This window comes from Oryctolagus cuniculus, chromosome 1 (assembly GCF_964237555.1).
Source record: "Oryctolagus cuniculus chromosome 1, mOryCun1.1, whole genome shotgun sequence".
Classification (NCBI taxonomy): domain Eukaryota; kingdom Metazoa; phylum Chordata; class Mammalia; order Lagomorpha; family Leporidae; genus Oryctolagus; species Oryctolagus cuniculus.
This window is the reverse complement of record NC_091432.1, coordinates 92,477,533-92,492,335: the sequence shown is the minus strand read 5'-3', so window position 1 is coordinate 92,492,335 and position 14,803 is coordinate 92,477,533. Positions and strand designations below refer to the sequence as shown.

At 40.0% G+C, this 14,803-nt stretch overlaps 1 protein-coding gene across 5 annotated transcripts in view; it reads right to left on the bottom strand.

Annotated features, from left to right (window-relative positions):
• Positions 1 to 14,803, bottom strand: part of ARHGAP42 (Rho GTPase activating protein 42) — a 304,390-nt gene that overhangs the window by 45,440 nt on the left and 244,147 nt on the right. For all 5 annotated transcript variants that reach the window (XM_051820336.2, XM_017343749.3, XM_002708607.5 and 2 more), the window contains 4 exons: positions 4,803 to 4,903; positions 2,552 to 2,661; positions 2,046 to 2,124; positions 576 to 615 (listed from right to left, as the gene is read on the bottom strand). In XM_051820336.2, coding sequence (XP_051676296.1) covers positions 576 to 615; positions 2,046 to 2,124; positions 2,552 to 2,661; positions 4,803 to 4,903 — 330 coding nt within the window. The remainder of the gene's footprint in view (positions 1 to 575; positions 616 to 2,045; positions 2,125 to 2,551; positions 2,662 to 4,802; positions 4,904 to 14,803) is intronic.

The window sequence follows — 14,803 nt, the reverse complement described above, 5'->3', positions numbered from 1 at the left end:
CTGAAGCCAGGAGCCAGGAGCTTCCTCCAGGTCTCTCATGTGGGTGCAGGGGCCCAAGAACTTGGGCCATCTTCCACTGCTTTCCCAGGCCATAGCAGAGCTGGATGGGAAGAGGAGAAGCCAGGACTAGAACCGGCGCCCATATGGAATGCTGGTGCCACAGGCAGAGGATTAACCTACTGCACCACAGAGCTGGCCCCCAGATACTATCTCTTAAAACCAGCAGAAAGCATCCAGGTCTTCCCTCTTTTCTGAGAAAACTAAGGGGGAGGAAATGAGACACAGAATTCCTCTTTTGCTGAGTATCAACTGCCTCAGATCCTTATCATAAACTGTAGGACATGGTGTATAAATAAACAGACAGCAAAGAAATAAAAATTACTTTTGATTACCATAAGACCAGTAGTTTATGGTTTTAACATGAGAAAGTTCCTTGATTAAAGATTTCAACTTTGTTGTTCCATCAGATCCATGGTGCGCTAGTACCATTTTTACCTGAGTTAATACTTAATAAAACAAAATGCTTGTGATAAAAATAACTGATATAATTTTATATAATTATTAAAAAGACTTACTTTCTTCTTTCTTGCTAATAATGGCAGGCAGGGTATAAATCTAAAAAAACAAAGGATGCCAATGAGTTACTTGAAGTTAATGACCCAGCACAGAAGGTTGGCAATGATGCTTGTACATTCACACACAAAGGGAATGTCTTGGCATCAAGGCCCTGTAGTTGCTATGTCCACAGCACCATCCATCTACCCTATCAACGGACTTTTCCCTGTGGTGAAACCAGCCCTGCCTCCCACTCCCCTGCATCCCTGGCTGTCCTACCCTGGACGGAGTTCAACCCCCTTCCATCTGAATCGTGCAGTTCATTCTCTTCCCCAACACGAAGCACAACATCTCTTCCTCAGGAAGTGTCTCACAATGGATTTTACCTGACTGCTCCTTCCTTAAATTATCTGCTTAGTGCTTTGTTCTCAATGTGTACAATACTAACGTGTGCATCGCTGAGCTGACAAAACATGCACCTAATTTGCACTGGGTCAGGGCTTTACAACAATTCATGTTGAAGAGCCAAATTTCTTGGTAAATCTATCATTGATTGACATTTTGTAAAAAAAAAAAAAAGTTCATGGAAAATGGCCATTATCTTTTAATGCTATTTTTCCATGAACTGTCTGAACTATCATTGTATAATAAAGTTGAAATAGAAAACAACAAACTATAAAAGCAAAGCCCCAATTTGTTCATTATCGAACTCAACTAGACTTAAAATGACTTCAGATAGATAGACAATTTTTTCAAGGCTTCATCATCATTTTGGAACTTATCTTAGGTGGACAGGTAATGCAGTTGGAGACAGGGCCTTGAAGTCCACAGAGCTCGCTAGTAGAGCTCCGCTGTTGCAGGGTACTTTGCTTAAGGCGCTCCACAACCCTTTGTCATCTACAGGATGCTTCTCTAGTGACTATTTACTCTGAGTACTTACCCCTCTACCAACCTAGTAACACTGTTCACTGAGAAAACAAACAGTGGGGAAGGATTCACTCTCTTTAGCCTCCCTGTTATTTCTAAGTAAATTCACATCACATAATACCAAAGTAACCATGAGAAAATTGGGGACAGGCATGGTGTCAAGCCACAGGTAGTTTTATCAAATCAGACTTTTTACCATGAACCTTGTTCATCATTGATGAAAATGCCAGCACGGGCCTTGCAAGGATTGGACACACTGTAATTATCAGTAATATAAAATAACATAATGACTGTAGCCAAATTAATGATTATAAGTCATTTTCTAAAAAGTAATTTTAGGGTTTTAAATTAGTCCTGGAAGTCCCCCAAAGAAACAAATTAGGAAGCTGGAAAGATGTGCCAGAGACTGAGATAATGCTAGGAAAGCAGTAAAAGTCTCTACTCCTCTGATTTGCTATTTTAATATTTCCAATTACACTACAGACATATGAGGAAAACTTCAGATGTACTTTTAAATTACCAGAACAATAAAACTTAAATTATAGAATGTGTCATCTTCTTACCGGTTCCTTCCCATCCATGGCTTCAAGCCAAAGTTTTCTGTTAGCTTCTGAGAAGGCCTGTAATGTGATGATCCCATGCCTATTAAAAACAAAGATTTATATATATGTATACACACACACAAACACACACACAGAAGCTAATGTGTCCATGGAAGCAAAGACACTAGGCTTCAACAGACCACAGACAGGCTGACCTGAAAGTCAGGTTCCTTCACTGTGATAGGCACCTCAAGTCTACTTACATACACTTTCTTCTAATACCGTCATTTATATTGATTTTGCACATTCTTATTGGTGTGATGTTATTTTTTTCTAGCATCCTGCATTCAGTTTTTTTGAAAGTATTATGTAGTAAATAAATATTTGTAAGAATGCAATAAACATGTACTCTTTTACAGAAGACTGAAAAGTACAAATATAGTCTGCTTTGTTTGTATGTAAGCATTGAAAGACACAAAAATACTTTAACTTATTTAAAAATATAAAGTGAAAAGAAACACTCAAACCTTTCAACCACTTCTATGTCAAAGCAAAATCGTTTGTCAATTGAATCTGTCTTTCGTCGGATACAAGATTTTAACTTAAACATTTCCGGTGAGCTAGTAACAAGGCCGTTCTGAAACAAGAAGCACACCACATTATTAACATAATGACAAGTAAATTGAGAAATATTAAACACATGATCTAAATTTTGCTTCCTTAAAATGCTAAGAGTACAGTTTATGTATTAAGGTCTTAATCATACTGTGTCCTTCTTTTCATCTAATGGTAGCTGTCCAACTCTAATATGAGAAGCCACTTATTAATAAATGAATTGCACAAATATCTTATTTCATCAAATTTTGTGACAAGCCTGTCACCTTTCAACATATTTACCCATGGCCAGCACTGCGACTCACTTGGCTAATCCTCCGCCTGTGGCACCAGCACCCTGTGTTCTAGTCCCGGTTGGGGCACCAGATTCTGTCCTGGTTGCTCCTCTTCCAGTCCAGCTCTCTGCTGTAACCCGGGAAGGCAGTGGAGGATGGCCCAAGTGCTTGGGCCCTGTAGCCACATGGGAGACCAGGAGGAAGCACCTGGCTCCTGGCTTCGGATCGGTGCAGTGAGCCGGCCGTAGCGGCCATTTGGGGGGTGAACCAATGGAAAGGAAGACCTTTCTCTCTGTCTCTCTCTCTGTCTAAATCTGCCTGTCAAAAAAAAAAAAAAAAATTTACCCTTCATGTTAAATTACCCAATAATGTAAGCTCCATTTAGGATTTCTGATTTAGAAAAGGTATGAAATTATACAGTTGCTGTAATATCACAATCAGAATAGTTGTGAGGTCATAACACTGTGGCTGTTAAAATCCCCTGGATTGCTAAGGGATTAGTACTATTGTCTGTATCTTTGTGTTAGAGTCATTTATTATTAAATGATAGCTAACTGAAGGTCACAAGAGAGCTTCCAAGATAATAAAGTTCTAGTAAATACTTGCTATTATGCCACTGCTATCACACATACTGTCTGACTGCTTTACTGATAACCAACTGCTCCTTGTACTCCTCTACCAAAACTAGAACTCTTGGGAAAGAATCCAGCATGTTGCAATTCATAAGGATTTCTCTTCTACATCTGAGATGCTTATTTTAGGGGGACAGTTTACTCACTGTCTGGTTAATTCTGTCTTTGGTTGCAAATTTCATAGATTTATTGAGAGAACTTTGGCTTGGCCTATTTATTAACTCACTATCACATAATTTGCATTTCTGGTATTATCTACTATAGACATCAAACATGTGTATTTATGGCACTTAATACCTCCTTATGATGTAGCAACTTAAGGTTTCTTTTTCTCTGGCATGTTTTATTTCCTGTTTGTCAGTTTGAATCATTAGACTTTGATGACTGCCAAAGCACAGTAAGTTTTAGTTGATATATATGAGTATGTGTCTAAGTTAGATCAACATTTTCTTCTGCCATGATATATACAACAAATTAACTGTGTGTGTGAGTCACTTACTTTCTACAAACTTACATGCTGATCTTGAAACAAGGAGGGACTAAATTATCTTTAGGAGAATAGGTAACTCCAACATTTTCAGGTCATGGTTTAATTACCCAATTTACAAATTCAATCATTTGCCACAGCCCTAACTTAACCTGCAGAATGAATATACAGGACACGCAGCAAAGTGCTCTGCAGCATTTCCCCATGTGAAGCACACTGCTCTATGCTGTTCTCTAGCCATGTAAGACATCCAGTGATCAATTCATTTTTGGGCTAAATGAGCATCATTTAGTTTCTTCTAACACATCTTGCCGGCCAGTATTTTGATTTACAGTACACAGAACAAAAGAGGTAAGGGCACGCAGGGGAAAATGTAGCTTCATACAGAGGCCACCCGAGGGAAAGATGCAAGATCCCAGAGCCTGGTCCGGCCCTCGACAGCCCCTTCCTTTCTGGGCTGCTAGCCAACAACAGCACAGACAAATAACTCTTCTGTCAGGGCTGAAAGATGACACTTCAGGAATCTACAGGAGGATCCCTATATTTAACTCAACTGCTTATAAACATTTCAGGGCCAAGTTAATGGAAAATCCCGGTCACTTTTTTTCTTTTAAGACATCAAGGTTACTGAAAGAAGAAACACTTTGACTTCCAACTTATAAATGTGTACATCTTATCAGAAAAGGAATAGTATGTATTTTTTTTTTGCTTTTCTTTCATTACTTTAGCAATAAACAGTTTAAAACAAACAAAAATAAATCTCACTCACCATTTTCCCACTGGATTTCATTTCTGAAACACTCATTGTAAATGTTTTACTTCCCTTATCATATGTACAATAATGTTTAATCCACGTAAAACCAAGTGGTCCTAATATAAAGAAACAAAACATTTGAGTTTTGTTAATCAAATCTGAATGTAGGTTTGTACACTGACATATCATTGAGCATCTCCACATTCCATGTTAGTTGGAAACATGACTGTGAGTTTGAGAGAGGCTAAGATGGAGGTAGCGTGGTGTATGTACAGTGTCTTGCAGTTCTGACACTGACTCTGTAAAACTCTGTTTCTTTAGGTCTGAACTTAAGCTACCTCATCTTTTAAAGTAGTTTATGGGGGAGAGTTCCAAGATGGCGGAAGACAGGACAGTCCGAATCACACGGGGCAAAATTAATATTTAAGAAAGATAGGGCCGGCGCCGTGGCTCAATAGGCTAATCCTCCACCTTGCGGCGCCGGCACACCGGGTTCTAGTCCCGGTTGGGGCGCCGGATTCTGTCCCGGTCGCCCCTCTTCCAGGCCAGCTCTCTGCTATGGCCAGGGAGTGCAGTGGAGGATGGCCCAGGTGCTTGGGCCCTGCACCCCATGGGAGACCAGGAAAAGCACCTGGCTCCTGGCTCCTGCCAGGATCAGCGCGGTGCGCCGGCTGCAGCGGCGGCCATTGGAGGGTGAACCAACGGCAAAAGGAAGACCTTTCTCTCTGTCTCTCTCTCTCACTGTCCACTCTGCCTGTCAAAAAAAAAAAAAAAAAAAAAAAAAAAAAAAAGAAAGATAGAAACTACATGTCTGAGATAAAGCCATGGAGAATTTGCAATGGGAAACCTAGCGAGAGCAGCAGAGATGGTCCAGGTCTGCGCCAAAGAGCAAATAAGAGGAAAAAAAAAAAAAAAAAACCAGCACAGGTGTGCCAGGTGAGGGGAATCCATGCGTCGATGGAGCTGAGGATAGCAGCGGGAGGGAGTGCTTGACAAACTGCTTGTGAAGTTCCATGCTGGGGAAAAACATAAATGAACAAATAGGGAGGTGGTGCACCTCCCTCCCCATCTCCCCACCTTGCAGGGACTGGCATCTGGCCAGGAGAAGCCATTCTGCTCCTTTGTTTTTTGTTTTTTGTTTTGTTTTGTTTTGTTTTTTTTTTTTTTAATCTGTTTTTGGATGCAGGCAGGTGGCTGCTGCCCCATCTCCCATGTGTGCACCCAGCAATAGCAGGGGTTGTGTCACCTCCAACCCAAACAGTGAGGGACACAATAATTCAGAATTCATTTCCCCTCCGTGCAAGCTATATGGCAAGGTGAAGCCCTGTCTATTGAAAGCTAGGACCCACCCACATCCATGAGAAGTGAGCCAGGCTCCAGTAGGCAGGGGCTCTGCACACATGCCCAAGACCCACAGACCTACAGCAGCTCATAACAGAGGGAACTCTGCAAGGTGCAGTTCATTAAATAGTGTGAATTAGTGCTTGAAAACACCAGAGACTAACACCAGGGTGTACCACAGCTATGAGTAGGGTAGGTCATACCAACACAGGTGAATGCCCTCCTCCATCCAGATAACCAGAGGAGAGCTACAAAGCCCTAAGGGGGCCTTACCTTGGATACTTGCTCCACCCTGGAAAACTGAACAAAGCAACCAGGCCACACCCAGTACACACCTTTTAGTACTCACTGAAAGTATAGATGCCCCACTAAGTCACAAAGACACAAAACAAAGATAAAAGCAACCAGACTCCCCCCAGATGGCAAAAAACAAAGGAAGAAACTTAAATAAGAATAAGGGAGAAAATATGAGCCCCCCCAAAGGAACTCTTCAACACTTCAATAGTAGAAGGCAAAGATGAAGAAATTCAGTATATGCCAGAAATGTAATTTAGAAAAAGTCAATCATCAGATTACTTAGAAGCAACCAGAGGCAAATTCACAAAGTAAATGAAAATTTTTCCCATGAAATTGAGATATTAAAGAGAAATCAGAATGAAATACTAGAAGTGAAGAAATCAATAGATTAAATAAAAAAGTCTTAACAACAGAGTGAGACAGAAGAAAGAACAAAAAGAACTAGAAGACAAATTTCTGGAAATTTTACAGTCAGATTAAAAAAAAGAAGAAGAAATTAGAAAACTAAAAAACACTATTGGCGGCCAGCGCCGGAGCTCAACAGGCTAATCCTCCGCCTAGCGGCGTCAGCACACCGGGTTCTAGTCCCGGTCGGGGCACTGGATTCTGTCCCGGTTGCCCCTCTTCCAGGCCAGCTCTCTGCTGTGGCCCGGGAGTGCAGTGGAGGATGGCCCAAGTGCTTGGGCCCTGCACCCCATGGGAGACCAGGAGAAGCACCTGGCTCCTGCCTTCGGATCAGTGTGGTGTGCCGGCCACAGCGGCCATTGGAGGGTGAACCAACGGCAAAGGAAGACCTTTCTCTCCTCTCTCTCTCACTGTCCACTCTGCCTGTAAAAAACAAAACAAAACAAAACAAAATAAAAAAAAAAAAACCACACACACACACACACACACAAAAACAAAACAAACAAACAAAAAAACACTATTGGAGATCTACAAGATACTATCAAATGACCCAACATATGGGCCCTAGGAGTTCCTGAAGGCATGGAAAAAGAGATAGGATTAGAAGGCATTTTTAATGAAATAATAACAGAAAACTTCCCAATCTAGAGAAAGAAAGAGACATCCAAGTACAGGAAGCACATAGAACTCCCAAAAGACATGACCAGAAAAGATCTTCAGGACTATGCACTGTAGTAAAACTCTCCACAGTAAAACATAAAGAAAAGATTCTAAAATGTGCACAAGAGAAATGCTAGATGACATTCTGAAGAATCCCAATTAGACTGAAAGTAGACTTCTTATCAGAAACCCTACAAGCAGGGAGAATGGTAAGATATATTCCAAGTCCTTAGAGAAAAAAATCTGTCATCCCAGAATACCGTACCCTGAGAAGCTCTCACTTATGAAAGAAGGTGAAAAAAGGACCTTCCAGAAATTAAAAGAATTTAACAGAAATTAAAAGAATTTATAACTACCTGCCCAGCCCAACAAAAGATGCTCAAGGATGTGCTACACGCAGAAACACAGAAATAGGAACATCACTATGAAAGAAGGTAAAGGCAGAATATCACCCAGCAAAAGTACAAAAGAAATTCAAAGTAAAAAAATAGGACTATTAACAGAAATATGGCAGGGCAAAGTCGTTACTTAACAATAGTCACATTGAATGTAAATGGTCTCAACTCTCCAGTTAAAAGACACAGTCTGGCTGAATGGATTAAAAAATCTATTTGCTATCTACAAGAAACACATCTCACCAACAAAGGTGCATGCAGACTGAAAGTGAAAGGATGGAAAAAGATAATCCATGCTAACAGAAATCAAAAAAGAGCTGGTGGAGCTGTCCTAATATCAGACGAAATAGACCTTAATACAAAAAAATGTTAAAACAGACAAAGAAGTGCACTATATAATGATAAAGGGATCAATTCAATAGGAAGATGTGACTTACAAATGTATATGCACCTAATCACAGGGCATCTGGCTATTTAAAAGAAATGTTAATGGATTTAAAGGGAGACACAGACACAATAGTAATGGAGGACTTCACAACCCACTTTCAGCAATGGACAGATCAACCAGAGAGAAAATCAGCAAGGAGACAAAAGAATCAATCGACACTATAGACCAAATGGACCTAACAGGTTTCTACAGAGCTTTCCACCCTACAGCCACAAAATACACATTCTTCTCACCAGTGCACGGAATGTTCTCTAGAATTAACCGCATGCTAGGCCATAAAGCAAATATAAGCCAATTTAAAAAAATTGAAATCATACCATGCATATTCTCTGACCACAATGAAATGAAGTTGGTAATCGACAACTCAGGAAGCCCCAGAACATATGCAAACATGTGGACACTGAGCAACATGCTCACGACTGAACAGTGGGTCATTGAAGAAATCAAAAGAGAAATAAAAAATTTCTAAAAATGAATGAAGATGACAATACAACATATCAAAAATTTTGGGATACAGCAAAAGCAGTATTATTTGTTTGAAAGTCAGAGTTACACAGAGAGAAGAGAGGCAGAGAGAGAAAGCAGTCCTCCATCCAATGGTTCACTCCCTAACTGGCTGCAACAGCTGGAGCTGCGCTGATCCGAAGCCAGGAGCCAGGATCTTTTCCTGGGTCTCCCACATGGGTGCAGAGACCCACGGACTTGGGCCATCTTCTGCTTTCCTATGCCATAGCAGAGAGCTGAATTGGAAGTGGAATGGCCAGGTCTCGAACTGGCACCCATATGAGATGTGGGTACTTCAGGTCAGGGCGTTAACCCACTGTGCCACAGCACCGGCCCTCAGCAACACCCTTTCTTGATGAAAACTTTAAGCAAATTGGGAATAGAAGGAACATTCCTCAACACAATCAAGGCAATTTATGACAAACCCACAGCCAGCATCCTATTGAATGAGGAAAAGTTTGAAGCAATCCCACTGAGATCTGGAACCAGACAAGGATGCCCACTTTCACCAATGCTATTCAAGATAGTCCTGGAAGTTCTAGTCAGAGCCATTAGACAAGAAAAAGAAATCAAAGGGATACAAATTGGGAAGGAGGAAGTCAAACTATTCTTATTTGCAGATTTCTGGTCTTATACACAGGGGATCCAAAAGACTCCACTAAAAGACTACTGGAACTCATAGAAGCGTTTGGAAATGTAGCAGGATATAAAATCAACAGTCAACAGTTTTCATATATCCAGACAATGCCACAGCTGAGAAAGAGCTTCTAAGATCAATCTCACTCACAATAGCTACCAAAAAAAATCAAATACCTTGGAATAAATTTAACCCAGGATATCAAGATCTCTACAGTGAGAATTACAAAACATTAAAGAAAGAAATAGAAGGAGATACAAAAAAATGAAAAAAATCTTCCATGTTCATGGATTGGAAGAATCAATATCATCAAAATGTCCATACTACTAAAAGCAATTTACAGATTCAATGTGATACCAATCAAAATACCAAAGATATTCTTCTCAGATATAGAAAAAAATGATTTTCAAATTCATTTGGAAACAAAACCCCAAACAGCTAAAGCAATGTTATAAAACAAAAACAAAGCCGGAGCCATCACAATACCAGATTTCAAGACATACTACAGGGCAGTTATAATCAAAACAGCCTGGTACTGGTACAAAAACAGATGGATAGACCAATGAAACAGAATAAAAACACCAGAAATCAATCCAAGCCTCTACAATCCACTTAAATTTGACAAAGGAACTAAAATCACCCCTGGAGCAAGGTGTTGGGAAAACTGGATTGCAATATGCAGAACCATGAAGCAAGACCTTTACCCGACACCTTTCACCAAAATTCACTCAAAATGGCCTAGACCTAAATCTATGACCCGATACCATCGAATTATTACTTGAGCATCCATGGATTTGGATATCCACGAGGGGTCCTAAACCAACCAACCCCCATCAGATCCTGAAGGTTGACTGTACCTCCCAGAAGTAAGAAAAATGAGAAATAAGAGTCCAAGTTATTTACAATGATCTACTTACATCTACCCTTGTCTTCACTTCTCATAACTATCGGAAACACTATGCCAAAAAGTTAGCAAGGACCTTTTACTCCTTTGTTCAGAAACCCTCTATTGGCTTCCCTCCTCACTGCAGATAAAACATATTATTCACATGGCCCCAGACGACTTGGCTTCTCACTCCTTTTCTCACTTCACATCCAAAGGCCTTCTGCCTTGTATACTCTGCTACAGGTCCCATGGCTCCCTTGCTGGTCCCAGCACACAGTGAATGCAATTCTGCCTCAGGATATTTGCACTGGCTGATGACCTTAGCCTAGATTACTTTTCCTTCAGATGTCTTTATGACCTGCACTGTTGTTACCTCCTTCCTGTCTTTTAAAAACATAACTTTCACAGTGTGGCCTTTTCAGGGATGCCTCTGACACAGTACTCTCATCCCGATACATATGATTTTACTGTATTTCTTTGCTTTCCTCTTTGTAGTTAAGCTTTGAGAGAAAGAATGTGATGTTCAGCTGACAAGAATATGTTTAATTCCTGGAGCGGTGACAGACGTATTTGCTGCTCAGGAAATACTTGGCAGATGAGTGAGGGAATGAGACCCTCATCTTGCTTTAAGACTTTACTGAGCTTGCAGCTATTCTCTCACCACTGATCTGAAAAAAAACAACATCAAATTACTTCTTAAATAGCTTCCACTGTTAAAGACACTTGTACGTGTGAGTGTCTGCTTTCCCTGTGCCCAGAAATCCTGTGCACGTCTTCCTCGTGGCACACCATCTTAACATCCAGTTTTCTCCTTAAAGGACTGGATGTAGCTGTTTCACCAGAGTCGCATGCATTATTAGTTCATGCTTTCCATGACCAGGGTAGGAGAGTTTCAGTTATCTCCCAAGAAAGGCAAGCATCCCGCACCCAAATGCCACAGTGGACTGAATAGGTTGAAAATGCAATTTGTTTTCTATGTAGCTTCTTCAGCCAGGGACCAATTCTGCCAAACACCCAGACTTTCCTATCAACAACTACGCACAATGTTATTGCTGGCTTGATTTTAGAATCATCTATTTAAAAGCAAAAAACCTGAAATATAAAAAAGTACCTCTAGAGAAAAGTGTCTCATGAGTCATTGGAATTTTTTTTTCTGCTTAACAATGTTCTTGGTGTCAAGTCTAACTTTGATACTTAAGCCACTCCAGATTTAAAAATTACAGGGTGCAGCCATATGCTTTGTAATCACAAAGGATTAGTGCAATTAACTTCAATTCCAATTGGGGACCATTTCACATAAAATACTTAATAATACCCGTTGATAATTCTGTTACATGTGATGTAAAATACTTAAAGGCTTACAGTCGATTAGCAGAAAGTGGCTGGATGGAAATGCTCAGTGAGTTTACTACTGAGGCAGTGATTTATGTAGCAGTATTAGCTATAATTTTTAAATAAAGCTGCTGTGATGCTCTGTTGAGAATTTAGATCTCAGATGTTTGTTTCAGAACCTCCTACGTTAATCATTTTTTAAAAAGATTTATTTTATTTATTTGAAAGACACAGTTTCAGAGAGAGAGATATAGAAAGAGATCTTCCATCCACTGATTCTCTCTGCAAATGGCTATAATGGCCAGAGCTGAGCTGATCCAGAGCTGAGCCGATCTGGAGCCAGGAGCCAGGAGCTTCTTCTGGGTCTCCCACATGGGAGCAGGGTCCCAAGCACTTGGGCCATCCTACACTGCTTTCCCAGGCACACTAGCAAGGAGCTGGAATGGAAGTGAAGCTGCAGGGACTCGAACTGGCACCTATATGGGATGCTGGTGCTGCAGGCCAGAGCTTTAACCTGCTGCACCACAGTGCAGGCCCGAGCGTTTAATCTTGAAGTTTGCCACACACACATGCTGCTTTCTTTAAAGCTGCCTGACACTATGCCAGGGCAGATGTTCTTAGACAAGCAATTTTAAAGTCCTTTAAAGTGTCTTGGAAAACAAAAATTTATTATAGCTCTAAAGTTGCAAAATAAAAAAGTTTAATTAATTTATCCAGTAATCATCTGAGGTTGCTGAGATGAATATTCTAGAAGTGAGTGGAAAGTTAACATCTACTTAGTACCTACTAAGTGCAACCATGTTCTCTAAGAACCTTTTAAGACAAAGACAACATAAAGAACATTTTACATCTTAGAAAACTGAGCCTATAAGCTGCAAATGGCAACACTTTCTTCAACAGAATGTATGATTGAAATTGTTCATTACAGAGGGATGATATCCACAAGAGTTGGTTTATGAATTAAGTGAGATAATTATAAGTTGTCCAGATCAGTAAGGGCTGGCAGTAAGCATATTATTACATATAACAGCACTACTGAAAATGGACACATCTTATATATATATATTATCACTAATTCTTACATTGCTTTTAGGATATGTACAAATCTTTTATAAATAAAGAGACTGAACTCAGAACATTCTAAGAGTCCCACAGTTAATGGGTGACAGATGAGCACTTCCAACTCAGTTCTGACTCTGGAACACATGTCCTTACACTTAAACTCTATTAGAATGTGACTTAATGCATGCCCGGGGCGGGGGGTAACATTAAAAACCCCACAAATCTAGATAGAGAGGAGTTCTGTGTTGAACTAGAAAGGTCTGCTTCTACCCTAGCACACCGATCTCCATTTATCACTCAACTTACAGCTCTGATATTTACTACTGATCACTGGTAACTAACTGTATGCATTCCTCTTATGCCTTCAACTACAGAATAAAAACTCTGCACTCAAATTTTTTATCTCATTTTTTGTTCCCCACTGCACTTGTTCAGTGACAGCATGTGATAACAATCAGTACATCTCATTGAACTGGTTGGATTTTCTTATAATGAATGGTTTTCACAAAGATTCCATGTTGGAATGAGTTTTGACTATTTCTCCATCATATAAAAATAATTCCCAAAGCACATAAATCCATTTATTTTTCTTTTTAAACCTATTGTCCAGGGGATCTAGGGAAGATGGTGAGTGAAAAAGGCAGGAGGGAGGCAGTGTAATGGGAAAATAGGGACCTTGTGAAGGTAACGAGAATGTTGGATCATAGTGACAGCTACAAAATTGCAGGCATATGACAAAATGTCAAATTGTATGTCTTAAACAGGTATAATTTGTTTTATGCCAATTATGCCTCTATAAAGTTATAAAAACAAAACAAGATACAGAAAAAATCAAGAAGGAAATTATCTTGAGCGATGAAGGCAACGAGTCTGTTTAAAATAAAATACTGTGTAGTCACAGGATTCCAGTAACTGCACAACACCTGGAAAATAATTCAAGAGGGGCCGGGCTGTGGCATAGTGGGTGAAGCTGTCATCTTCAGTGCCAAAATCCCATATGAGCACCAGTTCTAGTCCTGGCTGCTCCACTTCTCCAGCTCTCTGCTGTGGTCTGGGAAAGCAGTGGAAGATGGCTCAAGTCCTTGTGCCCCTCCACCAGTGTGGGAGACCCAGAGGGAGCTCCTGGCTCCTGGCTTCAGATTAGCACAGCTCCAGCCATTGCAGCCATCTGGGGAGTAAACCAGCAGATGGAAGACCTTTCTTTCTCTCACTGCCTTTGCCTCTCTGTAACTCTGCCTTTCAAATAAACAAACAAATCTTAAAAAAAAAAAAAAGAAAAGAAAGAAAATAATTCAAGAAATAAAACATTATCAGGTCACAATGAATAAAAAGTCCTTAAGGTATGAGGATGGCACCTCCTCTACCACCTACATATTTATCAAGAGCCCTCACAGCCAACAAATTCTTTAATTTGGTCAAATTCTTTATTAATACAAAGTATGAGCTCCTTGCAATGCACCATCACAGTGAGATTCTCTCACCTGAAATAATTATTTAAAATTAGTATTCAAAAGTGTCTTTAGAGTCTCAAGTAAAATCTACACACCTTATATACGAACCAATGAACTGATCATTTTTTATGAGGGCAAAGAAAGCTAACTATAAAGTAGTTAGGAAAGCCATTAAGTTTTATCATTTTAAAATCTGAAATGAGCAGACTGGCTCAGGTAGACCAGTATGAAAGAGAAAATCAGGAACCCAGATCTCCTTTTGTCATCAATTTTCAAGCTATAATAAATGTTTTCCAAGTCTGTTGGACAAATCACTATTTGTTGGGTACTGCTCTCCAACAAATGTGCCATCACCCAGGCAAATCTAATATTAAATGTGCTGTGCTGGTGTTTTAATGACCATGTCCTTTATGTGTCAAAGGTTTTCCCAGTTACTTCAGTACCACTGTGTTTCCCAATCCTAAATCTTTTAACTGAATTATTTTATCAACCAAGACAACTTCATTATCCTATCGTCTGCTGACATGGAGATTTTACAGCAGTGTTATTCCGTGTGATTTGTTAAGTCCTAATATGCAAAAGTACAGAAAGTGAGACT